The following is an 18,528-nucleotide window of genomic DNA, read 5'->3' as shown; positions in this document are numbered from 1 at the left end:
TGATTGAACTCTATTAAGGCATTCACCTAATGAACGCCTACACCAAGTTTGAATATTCTACCTCATTTAGAAGGAGAGTTATTGCGTTCCAAAGTCTCGACCAATCAAATTGGACAATAAATTAATGGTACATACATTTATTTTTTTACTTGAAATTACACAAGTCACCTAGACAACCCTTCCAACCTGCCGTCTAGTAAATGAAATAGGGTTTAACGTCCTATTGTTCTGCTCCTAAACTGGGCTAATGAAGACGGGCATACGCCATACAGTGTGCTATGAGGGAAATTTTGCCTGGGCAGCGGCGCTACGGCCTACTCTTATATCGAATTCCAACTGCCAAGGGATTTTTTACGTGCACGTCAATATGTACACGGGACCTCAGTTTTTCGTCCAATCCGAACGAATAGACAGCTGTCCTTGTCAGGCCCTCTGTCCTGCATCACTGACAAGGGGGAACCACGCCGGAAAATCTGGATGAACTTTCTCGGCCAATGCAGGGATCGAACAAACGACCTCCAGGCTAGCGAGCCAGCGTCTTACCCACTTAGCCACGTGATCCCCCTTCCGTCTAGTACTGATCCCACGACTTACCAGTCAACATGTAGTGCTACTTTGTACAAGAAAACCAGGAATTTCAGGAAATAAGTCATGTGAAATACGTACTGCATCAGAAACACACAAATAGAATTATTTTAAATTTATCTGTATGCGCCTTAATAAAAACATCAAGAACACATTATCACATCTCATGCAAAGAAAGGTTTAAACATCAGTATCAATCTTGTCAGGATAAAAGACCCATTCCCATAAGTTTTAACATTTTTAATATATTTTAAATATATGAACATGCTTGATCTTAAAAGTGTGAGTCATTTAATCATGTAAGTCAGCTACTAGACCACATAACAGCTTTAAATTTGTATCATCGCCTTTGAAATTACTTGCTTAAAAAAGTCTTCTAGCTGTCTTCCTTTGTTAATTTTTATCTATATTTATATTAGACATACATTTTTTTTCCATTCTTAAAATTTCTCTCGAATGTGGAGTAGAAATCATGTCTCACTCATTTCTTTAATACATGTGAATGAAAGTTCTTCCTAAGGATGAAACATTTCAATAAATCATTTCCTAATATCTGTTATTGCCTACAGGTGTGTTATTATATCATATATGATGAGTAAGACATCCTATCTCTGATGAATCTCATGCTATTAATGGATTACACGTCACAGAGATTTCAAGTTCTTCCATGCTATGTTAGCAGGGTTTTCTTAAGACTATATTCTATACATCTCTGTAGAACAAATAAAACCAGATTCTAAAATTCACCAATGGTGTCAATCGAATATTAGACCTTTGGCACTAAGATCATGTGCATGTCAGTAAGGTATTTGATACAGGGCAAGGATTGGGGTTATCTTAAATCAAAATGATCTTTAGAAAATCTTTAGTTCATAAAAAAATAAAATAAAAAATCCAACCAAACCCAGAATGGCTCCATATGCATATACATGTAGTAACGACTTCTGTCGGTCATCGGTCTGCATTTTTTTTTATCTGATTACACTGCAAAGTTGTTTTAATACAGTATAATAATTTTTTGTAATGTTTTCTTGACAAAGGGTGACCTTGGTGAATATGGAGCGTTTTTTGTAGAACATTGAAATTGTCTCCAGAATGGTGTCTTGAAAAATTCATTATTAAAAATGGACTTCAAGAAAAGCACTTTCAGAAAATATGCATTAATATAATTTTTTCTTAAAACCTTGATTATAGTAGTAAGTTAATCAAACTTAGATAAGATCATTTTTTAAATTCCTAACTGCTAAATAGAAAATTTGGTTATTCATGTTTGGTGAATTTGACAATAATAATTTTTTATTCTATGAAATGATTCACATTAAAACAGAACCTCAAACCACCGAGGACAAAAAATTGTAGCTTTTAAACTTAAGAAAGTACTAACTTAAATACCCTAGACACGAAATATTTAAAAAAAAAGATTGGTTCTTAAATCATAAATCATATAAAAAGAAGTTTTGTGGGTCCAATGATAATAAAATTTTGCTTAAATGGTTTTAAACCAGGTGTTAGCTCTTTAACATTAAATGTCACAGCTAATAATCATATAGTATAACATAACCAGCGTCGCCAGAAACCCTAGGATTATACTGATCAAATGACAGATTAATTACATCTGATAAACTAATGAAAGCCATTATCTAATAATAAATCATATCTAATTCTCTGCATCATAGTCGTTCCACTCGCTGTAGGAAGTTTGAACATTTGTTACACTGCCAATAATTATGAATTTCAGTAAGACTCTCCTTACACCAATGACCTTTTCCTCTTCATTTCCTCTTAAAGTGACCAGACAGATGACCATCCAAATTGCATGTGTTTGAAATATATGAATTTAAAATTCAATAGGGTTCCTTATCTATATCCAAATGTACAACCTTCTCCAAGGTTGAAAACTGTCTTGTATCGTGTCAACAAGGTTTTGTACATCTGAATACAAACTGAAGGGGATAACTCTGCTATTTGCAATAGGAAAATCATGAACAAACAATGTGCCTGAACAAACAATGTAGAACATAGAAGGGCCCCCAAAATATGCCCACCACCAGAAAAGTCATCTGGGTTTATACGAGAGAGAGAGAGTGAGAGAGAGAGAGAATTTACTCAACACAAACTTGATCATTTTTGGACTAAAATGTGGTTCAATTTTTATTTCAATAATTTGGTTGCGTGTATTGGTCTTTAGCAGTGGGAGAATACCAGAGGAAACAAACGAGGTTGTACAGGCAACCCAACTCCTTGTCACTTATAGTCTTGGGATTTATACCATGCCATTGGATTCAATGAAAGACCTTGTGACTTAAAACTCATGCATTAGAACAATAGGCCATAAGGTCACCCAACCCCTCTTGAAGATATTATGAATTTGAAAGTAAGTATACCAATAAATTATATTCAATTTCTATATGCCCCTATTATTAACAAACCCATCTGGTTTTTAAAGTTTCCATTGCAATCTCTTTTCTGAATTATGTTCACCTTCTTAAACAACCAAAAAGTGAACAGAAGGGTTAATCACCATCAGAAAATCTCCAAAAATTTGGACAAAAATTGATTTTTGTTGTGTATGGTCTGAAATTCCTCAATTTCGTGGTTTACAACTAAGAAGTTCATCTGGCTCATCATTATCAATTACTCTGCATTGAAAAACCATAAATAGAAAGCCTTTGATCCATTTATCTATTCCTATAGTAACACCTACATTTGGAAATATCAGTTTCATCAAGGGAATATTTGTATTAATAATTTATAACATAATATCAATATTTGCTACCAAATACCAGATATCAAAGCAATAACCTACTTATTAGAGCGACATAATTTGCATCATTGTTTGCTGATCTTGTAACCCATTACAAATTGTGTCTTAAGGATGAACTTACATAGCCATTAATAACAGGAAACTTAGAACTTTTACATGGAAATCTTTTTTAAAAAAAACTCTTAATCGATTTGTACCAATTGTTATTTAAAATCTATTGAATTTCTTTCAAAAAATAAATAAGGGAATCAAATGCTGCACAAATCCCAACATCGAGACAAAAGAAACCAATTACTTATTCAGTTATTGGAAATAAAAGTTTTTTGTCAATGAGTTTAGTGTTTTTTGTCTAAACAACTAATAAATCTGCTCGGAACTTTTCAGTTAGAAAGACAATAAAGGTGTGTTACGCAAAACATACAATTCAGAAACCATCAATTTATAAGACAATAATGTGCAACTCAATCTCTTGCGTAAACAGAAAATATCTATTAGAGATACATAGAGTAATCAATAACGCTTAAACTAGGAAAACAGCAGGTTTAAAGAAAGAAATTTGTATAAAAGCCAAACACTGCAGTTTGTCAAATTAATCAGAAGTAAACATTGATTAAGGGAACAATGAACTAATCAAATTAGAATAACAGAGCCATTTAATGTTTTATTGCATAATTAATGGTTGGTAAATGTTACCAATACCTATGAATAATTTATATATTAATAAGAGACACTCAATAAAATGTAAAAAAAAAAATCTGATAAGTCAAAATAAGAAACTGGGTTAATTACATCAGTCACGATTACCAAACTATTCTGGAAAGAAAACCAAATCAGTTTAAAATTTCAAAAACAATAATCATTACTGAAACGAAATGAAATAAAATAGGTTTTAGCTTCTACTTTTCTGCTCCATCTGGGCTAAGGAAGACGGGCAGTATGTTAGGAGGTCTACTGAAATGTTGCCTGGAAAAATCATCACTAATAGTACTAATACTACAAATATTAAACCCTGTTTCATTCATTCATTCATTCATCAAATATAGGGATACTTGGGTTTGGTTAACTGGGTCCCTCCACTAAAATTTAATTAGTACAAAATAATGTTGACCATCCTCTAGACTATTTTGGAGATAAATCACGGACCACAACCTACTTTACAAAATACCACGATCTGATGGTGACCATCCATCATTTGGACTATTCTGGACATCAAACACTAACCATGATTTAATTTACAAAATTCCACAATAGGACACCAAAGATCAATTTTCATTTCCAATATACCACCTTCATCTGTTACAATCACCTCAAATTACACTGGGTTAAAGTCTTGTTTTGAACAAATGCCAAATCAGATACAAAACAGAATTTCTCTTAAATGAAATGAAATGGGGTTTAACGTCCTACTGTTCTGCTCCTAACCTGGGCTAATGAAGACGGGCATACGCCATACAGTGTGTTATGAGGGAAATTTTGCCCGGACACTACGGCCTACTCTTATATCGAATTCCAACTGCCAAGGGATCTTTTACGTGCACGCCAATGTGTACATGGGACCTCGGTTTTTCGTCCCATCCGAACGACTAGACAGCTTTCCTTGTCAGCCCCTCCGTCCTGCATCACTGACAAGGGAGAACCACGCCGGAAAATCTGGATGAACTTTCTCGGCCAATGCAGGGATCGAACACCCGACCTCCAGGCTAGCGAGCTAGCGTCTTACCCACTTAGCCACGTGATCCCCGAATTTCTCTTAAATGAGAGGAAATAAACTGATTATTATAAATGTAGAATATATTTCTGTCTATTACATTACAATTGTTCCTCCGGTCCTGTCCAATAATTGCAGGTCATGTCTTGAAATCACAAGTGATAAGACCTATAAATATTCATTCGGTAGTGTAGCTAGTTGCATGACATACCTTATTTTAAACGATAATTTTGCACTTTTACTTTAGCTAAGTAAAAGTAATATGAGAATTTTAGTGGATTGACCAGCTACATAATAATTTCCAATTTTAGATTGTGTAGTGATTTACAATGAACAGACTCATCTGGGTCATTATTATCAATTACTCCAAAAGCCTTTGACAGATATTCCATTTATCTATTTCCTTAAACTATAATATAATCACATAAAATAAAATGTAACCAGCCAACAGGTTAACATGCCAGCGTCATACTCACTGAGCCACCGTGGCTCCTCATAAAATAAAATGCAACAAGCCAACAGGTTAACGTGCCAGCGTCATACTCACTGAGCCACCATGGCTCCTCATAAAATAAAATGCAACAAGCCAACAGGTTAACGTGCCAGCGTCATACTCACTGAGCCACAGTGGCTCCTCATAAAATAAAATGTAATAAGTCCACAGGTTACAGAGCCAGTTTCTTGCTCACAGACCAATAAAATAAAATGTAACAAATCAACAAGTTAGCACACTAGCGTCTGACTCATTCAGCCACCACAGCTCCCTATAAAATAACATGTAATATGCCAATAGTGAGGCTCATAAATATATCAAATTGATTAATTATTTTCAAATTCATCTTTTGATAAAGCATCAATGATCTAGCAATGGCTAAACTTCACAATAATTCATGTTTAATGTGGACTTTTAAATATAATTTACAAATCCCCAAATCATCAAAAATCCAAGCATTGCCCTACTTTATTAGAGCAACATAATTTTCACAGTGATCTCTGGAGTCAACCGTTAGAAAATCTTAACGACTTGCAAATTTGATTTTGAAATGTCTGTATTTCAGCAATAGTTTTTATATTAAAGATACATTATGTAAGATTTAGATAAAGAGCTAGCCAGTCTTGCTATAATAGTATCACCGAATAGTGATACTAAATTCTACTTCTTTTTCAAATTTTATTTTAAGGATATACAGAATTTATTTCTTAAAGTATATAGACAATATAGCTAATAGTAAGGTTATCATTTGGTCTTTCTTTACTTTTAGTGGTAATATTTTGATTTAAAGTCTATAAAAAGTAATTGCCTAAAAGCATGATTGGCTTTGACTGTTTTATAATCTTTGGATGCCAGTGGGCTTATTAAGAGAAACCTTGAGCAAAGATTTATACAGTTAACAATGCAGTCTGATCAATGCCAATCAAGTGTCAATGCTTTTTAATTCTTTATGGCTTAAAGCTTATTAGATCCTATAAATTATATTTCACTATGAAACTTTCAACCAATGAAATTTATATATTTATTTAACTTCTTTTCATTTGATGTGTTACAATATTTTTATCTTTAATTTAATTTGTTGAAATCATTTGCCTTGTTTGTATGTAAATTAGTTACTTTAAAAGACCTCTACACACAGACAAGAGGGCAGATGAAATTAGAGACACACAGACAAGAGGGCAGATGAAATTAGAGACACACAGACAAGGAGATCGAATGCCTTGTATATAATTTGTAAATAATGTATTTTTAAAACTGTATATAAAGTAATATTGAAATGAATTTGGAATTGGACTTTTAATGAACAGTGACCGCCTTCACCAGAATACTTCTCCAGTAACGAACTATACACCCCCAATCCTAGCTCATCCATAGGTATGAAATATTACATATGTACATATGTATCACCTGGGTGCATATTCAAACCAGAATAGCCCACAAACACGCCGGTGATATAAGTTTGAAAATAGATAATGTAAAATGAATAATTTGAAAATTTCATTCAAATTACTCTATTGCGAGCGAAGATATTAGCCTTTAAAGGTTTGACAAGATGTGTGCAATAATTTCAACCACAATACTGTTTGTTCGAAGCTAAGTCTTGCTCCTCCATTTTCAGCTTGAATCAAAATATGGCTGAACTGTTCTAATGTATTTAATATCGGAAAAATCTGATGCCATTGAGATTTGATTATGGCCTGGATAAGTTAATGTCTAATTAATAATTTAGAAAAATTTAAGGCCTAAAGAAAGACCTGCAATAGGCAGATTTAGCTCTTGCATAACGTATGTTTAATTTAAAGAATTTTGATAAAATCAATTCTGAACATTTACTGATCTTTTAGCAGTGTGAAACTCAAATCCCATCAAATTGTAAATTATTTATTTATCAATCATCATTATAGTGATTATGCTTTTAAATTTACCGTCATATAACGTTTGAACCTCAATTCTAAACTATACCACAGGACTGTTACGTAAATATGCGTAAAACAAAGACAGCTCTTACTTGACGTCAGGCCTCTCTGTATTTCACTTAAACCAATACTTTCTTTAACAGCCCCATTTCTTTCTTCTTCTGCTGTTATCGCCTGTATCTCAGGAGGGGCGGGTAATTCATATGCATATAGATTACCACCAAGCAGTGATCGCATCTTCTGGTTATCTTGTGGCAAGGTCTGGAAAAACAATAAATGGTGAATAAAACCAAAAGATCCACATGTGTAAATTATGTAATGATGCAATAATAGAATATCTTCAAAGAGCCACTTGGTTCTTATTCCCCAGTATCTAACTGAGTTTTAAATTTATAAGAATTCAATTACCAGTTCATAATATTTATTCAGTTTCAAAGATTTGCATAATGTGTATTAAGAGGATGAGAAAGTGTATTGGTGTTTATGTAATTAAGGATTTATTATAAAACTAGTTAGTAGTAGTAGTATCCTGGTGTTTAACGTCTGCTTCCACATAAGTGATATCGCAGACAAGAAATAGGAGAGCCGAAGCTGCTTCCTGTTTTTAGAATATGATTTTGCAATCTTTCCATTTTCGGCCTTAGGTCATGGATTGGGTTTTGTGGGAAGTTCTTCCCTTTATTTAGTAAAAAACATATCGTTTGGTAGGTGTTTTCTTCTGCTTCTGGATTGGTAGATGTCTTTGTTGTGGGATTAGTGTTTAGGTGCCAAAAATAAAACTAGTTAACCAGTGTATTGGTGTATATGTATTTACTATGCAACTAGTTGCCAGGTGTATGTGTATTTAAGGATTTATTATGTAACTAGTTTCCCGGTGTATATGTAATTGAGGATTTATTATGTAACTGGTTACATGTTCTATTGGTGTAGATGTACTTACGGATTTATTGTGTAACTAGTTACCTGGTGTATTGGTGTATTAAGGATTTATTATGTAACTATTTATTCTCGGTGTATTGATATATACATGTTTTTAAGGATTTATTATGTAACTAGTTACCCGTTGTATTGGTGTATTAAGGATTTATTATGTAACTATTTACCCAGTGAATTGATATATATGTATTTAAGGATTTATTATGTAACTAGACTAGTTACCCGGTGTATTGGTGTATTAAGGATTTATTATGTAACTATTTACCCAGTGAATTGATATATATGTATTTAAGGATTTATTATGTAACTTGTTGCCCGTTGTCTTGGTATATTTTAGAATTTATTGTGTAAGAAAATATCCAGTTTATTGGTATATATGTAATTAAGGATATATTATGTAACTAGGTACCCGGTATATGTAATTAAGGATGCATTAAGTAAATGTTACGCGGTGTTGCACAGGTAAATGCCTTACATAGTTTTGATTTTGAGTTAAGCGAGAAGGAGAGAGAGAGAGAAAGAAATGGGGTTTAACGTCTACTTAACACAAACTAGGTCATTCTGGGACTAACACATGGGTCAATCTTATTTCAATAATTTGCTTGCATGTATGGGTCTTTAGCAGTGGGAGGAAACCGGGGGACCCGGAGAAAATCCACGAGGCTGGACAGGCGACCCTACTCCTTGTCACATACAATCAGGGAATCGAAACCATGCCAGTTGACTCAATGACAGACCTTATACAGGGTGCATGTGTTAACCATTCGGCCATCCAACACCTCCCCCCAGCCCCATCCCGATTTTGAGTTAAGAATTTGCCAGGAAAATAACATAAAACTAACATAAATATAAACTAATGTTTAGTATGTATAGATAGAAAGTGCTTAGAAATTATACAGTTGTCATTAATTAGCAGGTGTGTGACTTGCTGTAATAGATGTCACTACTGGTGTAAAAGCGTAACTAATTCTAATACCCATCACTATTGAATACAAAAACATGGCTTATAGTGGTGTATATTATTCAACAGTCACGGTTTTAACACCTCAGTAACAAAACACCTACTTAATGACTCCTGTCTGATTAATAACAATTTAACTAATAAATATTATGTATGTAAAATTAGTGTCGTATATTTTCATTTATAAAAGTTATTTGTTGCTTAGCCAACAATATGAACTTTGCAGTGTATGGGAGTTATACTTATTAATTCTTATGATTAATAATATGGTTAATAATAAATCATCACAATTTCCGGGTCCATTTTCACTGCGTGTGTGAAATAGCTTTATTTAACGTCTGCTTCCACCGAGGTGATATTGCAGACAATTACAGGTTATATATACATAGTGAAATATTTACAATGTGATTAGTGGAAAAAGGAAAATTAGGTTTTTATATATATATATATGTACAGAAGATAATAGATAACAGGACGAGACATGAGATAACAGGTGCAAAGAATAAAGAAGTGCCAGTAGACATTGACAAACATACGAATTTGTGACAAAACAGACATGAATATAGACGAATATTTATACAAGGACAATTTTTACACACTTTTATAAAACAATCCACATAAAAACCATGATTTTGTTTTTATCACAACTACAACAATGTAAGTTGGACTATGATGAAGTTAGTAGTAAAGGAGGGCTATTCAGATTATATGGCCCCTTTAAACTACCCATCTTCATTAGCTCAGTTGTTGCAGAAAAGTAGGATGTTAAATCCCATTTCATTTCATATCATTTATATATATATGGCCCATTAAACGAATATGTGAAATTGAAATTAGTAACTGTATTATAGAACAATCCCCATAAATCAACTGTAGGCAGAATTATGATAACAGTTGTAAAGGAAGCTGTTCAGATTATATGACCCATTACACTGCCTAGTCATTGCAGAAAAGTAGGGCTTACACCCCATTTCATTTCATTTATTACAGATTATTTTAAATTAGTAACTGTGTAACAGTAACTGTACATTAATACAGGGTCGATCTAACCAGAATAATAATCTGTCTGGTCTTCTTCATTTACAATTATCATAAGCTAGGACAAATATATCTATATCAACATGTACTTTTTCATTAATTTCACATTACTACTTCTCAAATTACATTGCTGGATAGAATATTTAATAATAATAATAATAGCTTTATATCTACAAATCCATTACTATCCCGATTTACACTATATTATTACCTCAATATTTCAAACCTCTTAATTGACACCATTTATTTCTATTAAAGCACCAGAATACCCGAATAACGGTTGAATAATATAGCTTAAAAGAACATACATGATCAATAATCAGTCAAATCGATCAATTCAAACTAAATCTAGAAACATGATCATACTCATAGAAATTCAAATTCCCCGGTTTAAACTTTATGTGACCCAGGATATAAATATTGCCAGTTTATTTAAAAATAGGTCAATTCCAAACGTCTTGACCCTTTACGTTATATTTTGTACGACTGACTAGAATGCTGGCAGCCATTGGAGAGAGAGAGAAATAAATGGAGTCTTTAGCAGTGGGAGGAAACAGATCAGAGGACCTGGAGAAAATCCATTAAGTTGGTCATTAGACCCTTCTTCCTGTCACGTATACCCCACATTGACAAACATTATGATCTAAAGCACACAGAAATACCCAACATCCCGGCCATTAGCGGTCGATCAGAACAATAAAGCTCTGTTTTGGTTTAGTTGGCATGGAACTGTCAAAGTTGTATCAAAATTACTGTTAATATGTGGTAGGTCTCCAAAAAATCCAAACCTTTGAAGATTCAGAAAAAAAAATATACAAATAGTCTAACTCTCCATTTGGTCATTATAGTAGTACCAGACATTAGACGGGGAATTGTGCATGTACAATAATCCTTAAGACAGTTGAAACCCTTTGACTCAAAAACAAAAACCTGGAAAGTATGCGTGGAGTTTTAATTGTCTGAATGTAAATCAATGTTAATTTTTAGGTAACAGGGTCATCCACACTATTTAAGCGATGCCTTATTTTAATCGCAAAATGACCTAGAAATATCAACACAAACAACATTCCATACATATGTACACACGATACTTTCTGGTTAGCAAGGGTTCTAAATTAAAATTTCTTCATTTCTAAAACAAATGTTAGATCAATGAGATCACATTTGAATTTTGTACTTACTTATACCAATTACTGTAATTTGGTGTTTGAAGTAAGACTCACTTGAAATAATAAAGACATTATAAACAGGTTGAAAGACAGTCAGACATGAAATTATTGGATAATTTCAGTCAATGACTTGGTCCCTGACATGATAAATAGCCACTTATTGCTCTATGAATGACATCAAAATACTATTTTCATCTGTCACAATATTATTATACATATTGTTATACATTCTTAAATCAAAATAAACACATTGGCTTAATTAGAATTAATTTGACAGATACCGGTAATTGATAATAATTTTCTTTTGTTGTTTTTGACAAATTGGTTAATTAATGTCATGAACTGACAATATCAATGAGGGGCATAACTCTTACTGTTATTTAGTTTTCGGTTATTGTATTATAACCATGTGTATGTGTGTGTGTGTGTGTGTGAAATATCTTTATTTAATGTCCGCTTCCACCAAAGAGATATCGTAGACAAGTTAACGGATATATTGTATTGGGTGTTATTAGGCAGTTGTTGTTGTTTGTATTTTAGAGGGAACAATAGGACACTAAACCCCATATCATTTCATTTCATTTGTATTTTAGAGGAGAGCCGAAAAAATCTCCCCTTAATGAACAAATTGGAAATATTGCTCCCCTAAAAAAGCTCTCCCAGTTTCAAAAGGAAGGGTGATTTAGAAAAAAGGGAGAGTGATCTGATATTAAGAAGAGTGATTAGTTGTATGTATGGTAAATGGTTCTGAAGATCAATAACTGTGTGTAACTGTAAGGGGTCATTCCTGGTTACATAAATAATAGCACTCATAGTCGTACGATCAAGTCAAACTTTTGCTATCGTCTAAACCTACATATGGTGTTTCAACAGAAATACTTGTCGACATTTCTAAATATATATAGCATGTATAAATTTTGTTTAAAAACATAACCCCTATTCAAAATATAAAAGCTCGAAAATTCCATCAAAATATAATCTATTTCTTCTGGAATTATTCTCATTGGAATTTTCACATGCCATCTCTTCTAATTTCTAGCGAGAGTTCTACTTTACATTTCAGTTAAGTTAACCAATGATACATAGGTACCATCTATTTTTAGCAACATATTCATCGGAATTTTATTACTATGTGCAATCACATTATATACTAATCGAATATCAAACAAATGTTCACAATGGCAGCATGGCAGCAATCGGAATGTGAGTCTTTTATACTCTTTTAAAAAAAAAATACATATGTCCATGATTTACAAAAAAGGAGAGCGATTTTCAATTTTAAGGTGAGGGACTCCCTCCCCCCCTCGGCTGACATTCAGAAGCGCCGCAGGCGCTCGCAAGCTCTCACAGGCCTTGAAAAACAATGATTGATTAGGATATGTGACATATATGACTAGCTTCTACATGTTGTCGGCTGACATCAAGGAGATTAAAATGTAGAAACCATGAGTTTATCACATAGATTAAGTTTATAATTACTCTTATTGGATTGATACATAGTCCGACAAAGGAGAAGCAATGACTTCTGTTCAGGATTGGATTAATGAATTTACTAACAAAGGATTAAGTTAGTCAATCAAGGTAGGTGTATCGACGGAATAACATGGTAAATACGTTGATCACTCAATTACGTAATAAATCCAGCCTATTATCAACGATAATCGGGTTGAATGGTAGATAGATACACACTCAGTACACTATATTCATTTTGGAATTTTGAATATTATTCACCATATCTTGATGTCCGATTGAGCATAATCCTGTCAGACGTTTTTGGGCATTCGGAAAATAGCATAAGACATGTCCGGAATATACAGGCGAAACCCCAACACTGGATAAAACTCAGTTTTTGAATAATGGGTTATCAACCTTACACTCTCAAAATTAAGAAATGGTTGATTTATTTGATAGTTAAAGACAAATAAAATGAAATGGGGTTTAACATACTGAAACGAAATGGGGTTTAACATACTGAAACGAAATGGGGTTTAACATACTGAAACGAAATGGGGTTTAACATACTGAAATGAAATGGGGTTTAACATACTGAAACGAAATGGGGTTTAACATACTGAAATGAAATGGGGTTTAACATCCTACATATCTGCACCGACTGGGCTAATGAAGTCAGGGTTTAACATCATACTTATCTGCACCAATTGGGCTGATGAAGATGTGAATATAACATGCAGTGTGCAACAAAGAAAATTTGGCAAGACAGCCTCTTATTTAGCCCAGGGGCTGATCTAGGACATATTTGAGTGTGAGAAAAGGCACTTTCAACAGTAAAAAAGGGCAATGTCAAAAATTAGGGGGGGGCGCGCGCCCCCCATTGAATCCGCCTCTGTAGCCTGTTGATCATCAAATTCTAACAGCTATCGGTTCTTTTATGTGTATGCCACCTGTTTTTTTTCTCATTTAAACAACTAGATACAGTTCCTTGTCTGTCCCTCTATACTGCACCAATTACCAGAAAAAAAAAAACTTCTCAACCAATATTGGAATCAAGGGGTCAGAAGACAAACAGCAGGATATCTTTAAATTGATAATTAACTTCTACCAGAATCAATTATTCACCATTATCAAAATATCAATATTAGGACATTCACAATATTCATTAAAAAGTGAAAGATGACAGATATCGCCAATAAAAAAAGTAAATTATTCAAATTAAAAAAAGATTTAAGCAAGAAAAACATATCAAATAATTTTTAAACAGCTATGTAAGCAAAAAATGAAATGAAATGAAATGGGGTTTAAGGTCCTACTGCTCCTAACCTGGGCTAATGAAGACGGGCATACGCCATACAGTGTGCTATGAGGGAAATTTTGCCAGGACAGTGGCACTACGGCCTACTCTTATATCGAATTCCAACTGCCAAGGGATCTTTTACCTGCACGCCAATGTGTACACGGGACCTCGGTTTTTCGTCCTATCCAAACGACTAGACAGTTTTCCTTGTCAGGCCCTCCGTCCTACATCACTGACAAGGGAGAACCACGCCGGGAAAATCTGGATGAACTTTCTCGGCCAATGCAGGGTTTGAACACCCGACCTCCAGGCTAGCGAGCTAGCATCTTACCCACTTAGCCACGTGATCCCCTGTAAGCAAAAAGCTTGTAAATCCAAATTGCCTAATTCAAATTATATATTTTTAACACAAAGTAATCAAGACTAGCACCATAAATACTGCCTTCACTGTTTGATGCTCTTGAATCAAGCTTTTATTCATTCACTAATTAGCTCTATATTCAGTGGGTGAATACAAAAAACGTAAACTGTCTTTGAATACATGGCCATAATGGAATTTGTGTAATTTTATTCAATCAGAGGCTTAGTACTAGTAGTCATTTGGTGCGGAATAGTAACACTATATATCTAGGTCAGGAGAATACACCCGGCATTAGAGCTTGCAAATGTTGGGAGGAGCAATAGTAATTGTTTAGGATTAGCATTATTTTGTGTACACTCTGTAATTTTTGCAGAGGTAACATTTGTTATAAAAGGTTGGTGGGGGGGGGTAGCCGAATGGTTAGCATGTGCGTGCTGTATCATACGGTCTGTCATTGAGTCCGGTTTACTCCCACTGCTCAAGACCCCTACGCACAAGCAAATTATTGAAATAAAATTGAACCATGTGTTAGTCCCGATATGACCTAGTTTGTGTGGAGTGGACGTTAAACCACATTTCTCTCTCTCTCCATAAAAGGTTGTGTTGTGTATCACCTGTGTTAACTGTTTATGACTTCCTCAACTGTCTGCATGTGCTTGTTCTTATTAGCGTAACTTTGTGTTTCGTCATGAACTTTACTCATGAAAAAAAAACAGCTTCCATTCGTTAACCATGTGTTCTCCGATGGCTACGTGTACACAGTTCTCTCCCACAAGTTTAGATCAGTCAACGTTTCCGGCTGTGCTGATTAAAATTGCAGTATTTTGTTCATCGTATATCAAATGGTTAATTCCATAAGTGCATGGTGTTTATTCTAATTTACTTTTGCCATCCGATCTTTGTCAGATATCGTGTTCGGAATACATGTTTTGGGTATTATTCTGTCCTTTTTATATTAAAAAAAAAAAACTTGTTTGATTAGAAAAAAACCACAAATAAGTTAACTTTGCTTTGGTTTGGACTTTATACCATGATGTGACATGCAATTCCTACATTATAATTTGCATTCTAATCAAAGAACCAACACTTTGATCTGTCGAGTCAATTACAGAAATTCTAATATTGTTTTAGAAACTAATATAGATCCTCTCAAAGTAGAAACTGATGTGAGGAAGCATAACAATTTCATTTATCCATAGATCATTCACAGTCCGTGCTCCAAATTTATGGAATTTGATATCAAATGAAACCAAAAGCGCAAATTCTATTAAAGTTTTTATAAAGTATCTCAAAACCGAACTTTTTAATCAAATATACAACTGATTCAATACGGTTCTCATTGTGTTTGTGTCAAACTTTTAACACATATATCATGTTTTCCGTGACTTTTAACAATTATGTCTTTTTTATGGATTGATGTTTTATCATTGTTGTAATTTGATTTATTTTTGAATTTGTAGTTATGTAAAGCACCCGAGAGCCGTTCACAGAGCTGAATTGTCCGCTCTATATAAATTGATTATTATTATTGTTATTAAAACAAACCATTTCCAATATAAACTTGGAGGAAAATTATACATCATGGACATCTACAGCTTACCATAACCCACACATTAGTCAAATTTTTTATATGTCCAACATTCAGAGGCTTTACTCATGTATCTATTTGAAGTTGAAATAGTTTGTCTATCTCTTAAAAAAAAAATAAGAGTACTTTGCAAACTGCTTGTATTCCTGTCATTAGCCCGGATGGAGAGAGAGAAATGGGGTTTAATGTCCACTCGACACAAACTAGGTCATTTCGGGACTAACATATGGTTTTAATTTTATTTCAATAATTCGCTTGCGCGTAGGGGTCTTTAGCAGTGGGAGGAAACTGGGGGACCCAGAGAAAACCCACGAGGTTGGACAGGCGACCCTACTCCTTGTCACGTACAACTGGGGATTCGAAACCACGCCAGTTGACTCAATGACAGGCCTTAAGATAAAGCACGCACATGCTAACCATTTGGCCATCCACCCCCCCTAGCCCGTATGAAACAGAAAAGCAGGACGTTAAAACCTCATATCATTTCATTTACAAACACAGGTGCGAAATAAAATCACCGGTTAAATGAAACAACCTTGATGGGGTTTTGCAACTCACATGAGAGTATTTTTAAAATAACGGCATCAACAGCTAAACTTGACTATGTTGACTATAGCACCATCTCAGTGGTCTATCAGTCAAAGCATAAATAAATTTTACTAACAAAAATTAACTTATAACATAACACTCATAATTATGGTAAGTGATTTCTTTGTTACTTGTATGAGTGACTTATGAGTTAACTTATAAATCTACTAATATACTTGATATATTTGATAATGTTAGATTTTTACCCGATATGCCAACATTTCGTTGAGAAACACAAGGTAAATGAACATGACAAATTTCTCTTAAATTTATAATTTCCAAGTTAATCCTGACATTCAATCTAAATTAAAGAAATAATGGTGGTGTTTACCAGACAAAGTATTTAAGTTCAGTCTACCATTTCTCATGATTATGTTTTCATGCCATACCTTAATGATTAATTCATGGTTAGTTCTATTCCTTTATATCCTGCTTAAGTCGATTTCAGTCAGAATTCTAATTAAAGGAACTATCAAATAAAAACCAACATCCTTTGCTATACTTTTATTCAACAATTTTTATAGCGATCTTATTTCAAAGACTGTCATTAAAATTTATGTAAATCAATACAAATATCTTATTACTTGAAATGTCTTATTCAGAATTTTTAATCCATTTTGAAAGGAACTGGCCAGAATGGGGTTTAAAAGTGGTCCCAATTAGGAAATTAATCTCATATTACCTTTGATTTAAAAAGAAATAATTCTTGGTAATTTGTTACGTAGACTGTCCTATTCTGAATAGACATAACAAATAGGCTAATAGAATATAATACCACAAAAATACCACAACAAACTGACAGGCTACACCTGCTCAAAATTGTCCATGTGCAAACTTAAAAAATACGCCAATAATATTTAGAATAAATGACATATATCAAGCAAAATATTCTAACCTGACCCTTAAAATTCAATACAAATTATTAGTTATGAAAGTTTCCCAAATATATAAGTGGATATCTAGCAAAAGTAAGCATACCCTGACTTGTTCATGACATGTCTCAATACTTAGAGCTAGTTTGAGAAATAGTTTAGCCGGAAGTACACCAAGTTGAATACCAGCCATTCAATTCATACTAATATTAACCATTGAAATATACTAATCCCAATGAATCAAATACATACTAATCAAATACACACTAATCCCAAAAATTCAAATACACAAACTAATCCCAACCATTCAAAAATAAGTTTATAGTCATGATAGGTGTTATCAGGGTTCTGAACTCATTTTGAAACAAAACAGTCACAATGGATCACTAGAGGTTGCTGTTAAAGAGATGTATGTCCACTTCCGCTCAAAGTGTATTGCATGCAATTCAAATCCCGCTATTAACACACATAGCCCGAGCATCAAAATACACAGACATTTACAAATCAAATTTATTACAAGCCCTCTATTTTCAATCCTAATTATTCAAATACCAACCAGTGGGATTTTGTGTATTTCGTTGGTTGAGATTAGTATACAAACATCAATATAAATACACTAAATTCCAACCATCCAAAAATGCACCAATTCCAGTCATCTGATACTATCCTTTATGTAAATGTCAAACATATAATATATCCACATAGGCCAAATTACAATAATGCATTAATTGGATTCCTGCTATTAAATTTTTATGAACAATAGTTGTATCTTTAAAAAGAATATCAGTCAAAATATG

General features: G+C 33.5%; 1 protein-coding gene across 1 annotated transcript in view; it reads right to left on the bottom strand.

The window, feature by feature from the left end:
• LOC126824228 (ubiquitin carboxyl-terminal hydrolase 32) overlaps positions 1-18,528 on the bottom strand; it is a 173,493-nt gene that overhangs the window by 40,956 nt on the left and 114,009 nt on the right. Inside the window, exon 25 of the mRNA XM_050553417.1 lies at positions 7,559-7,727. Within this exon, the coding sequence (XP_050409374.1) occupies positions 7,559-7,727 (169 nt within the window). The remainder of the gene's footprint in view (positions 1-7,558; positions 7,728-18,528) is intronic.

The sequence above is a fragment of the Patella vulgata genome, chromosome 6, assembly GCF_932274485.2.
Source record: "Patella vulgata chromosome 6, xgPatVulg1.2, whole genome shotgun sequence".
Taxonomy (NCBI): Eukaryota; Metazoa; Mollusca; class Gastropoda; family Patellidae; genus Patella; species Patella vulgata.
The sequence above is the reverse complement of the archived record's forward strand: the minus strand, read 5'-3'. Positions and strand labels throughout refer to the sequence as shown.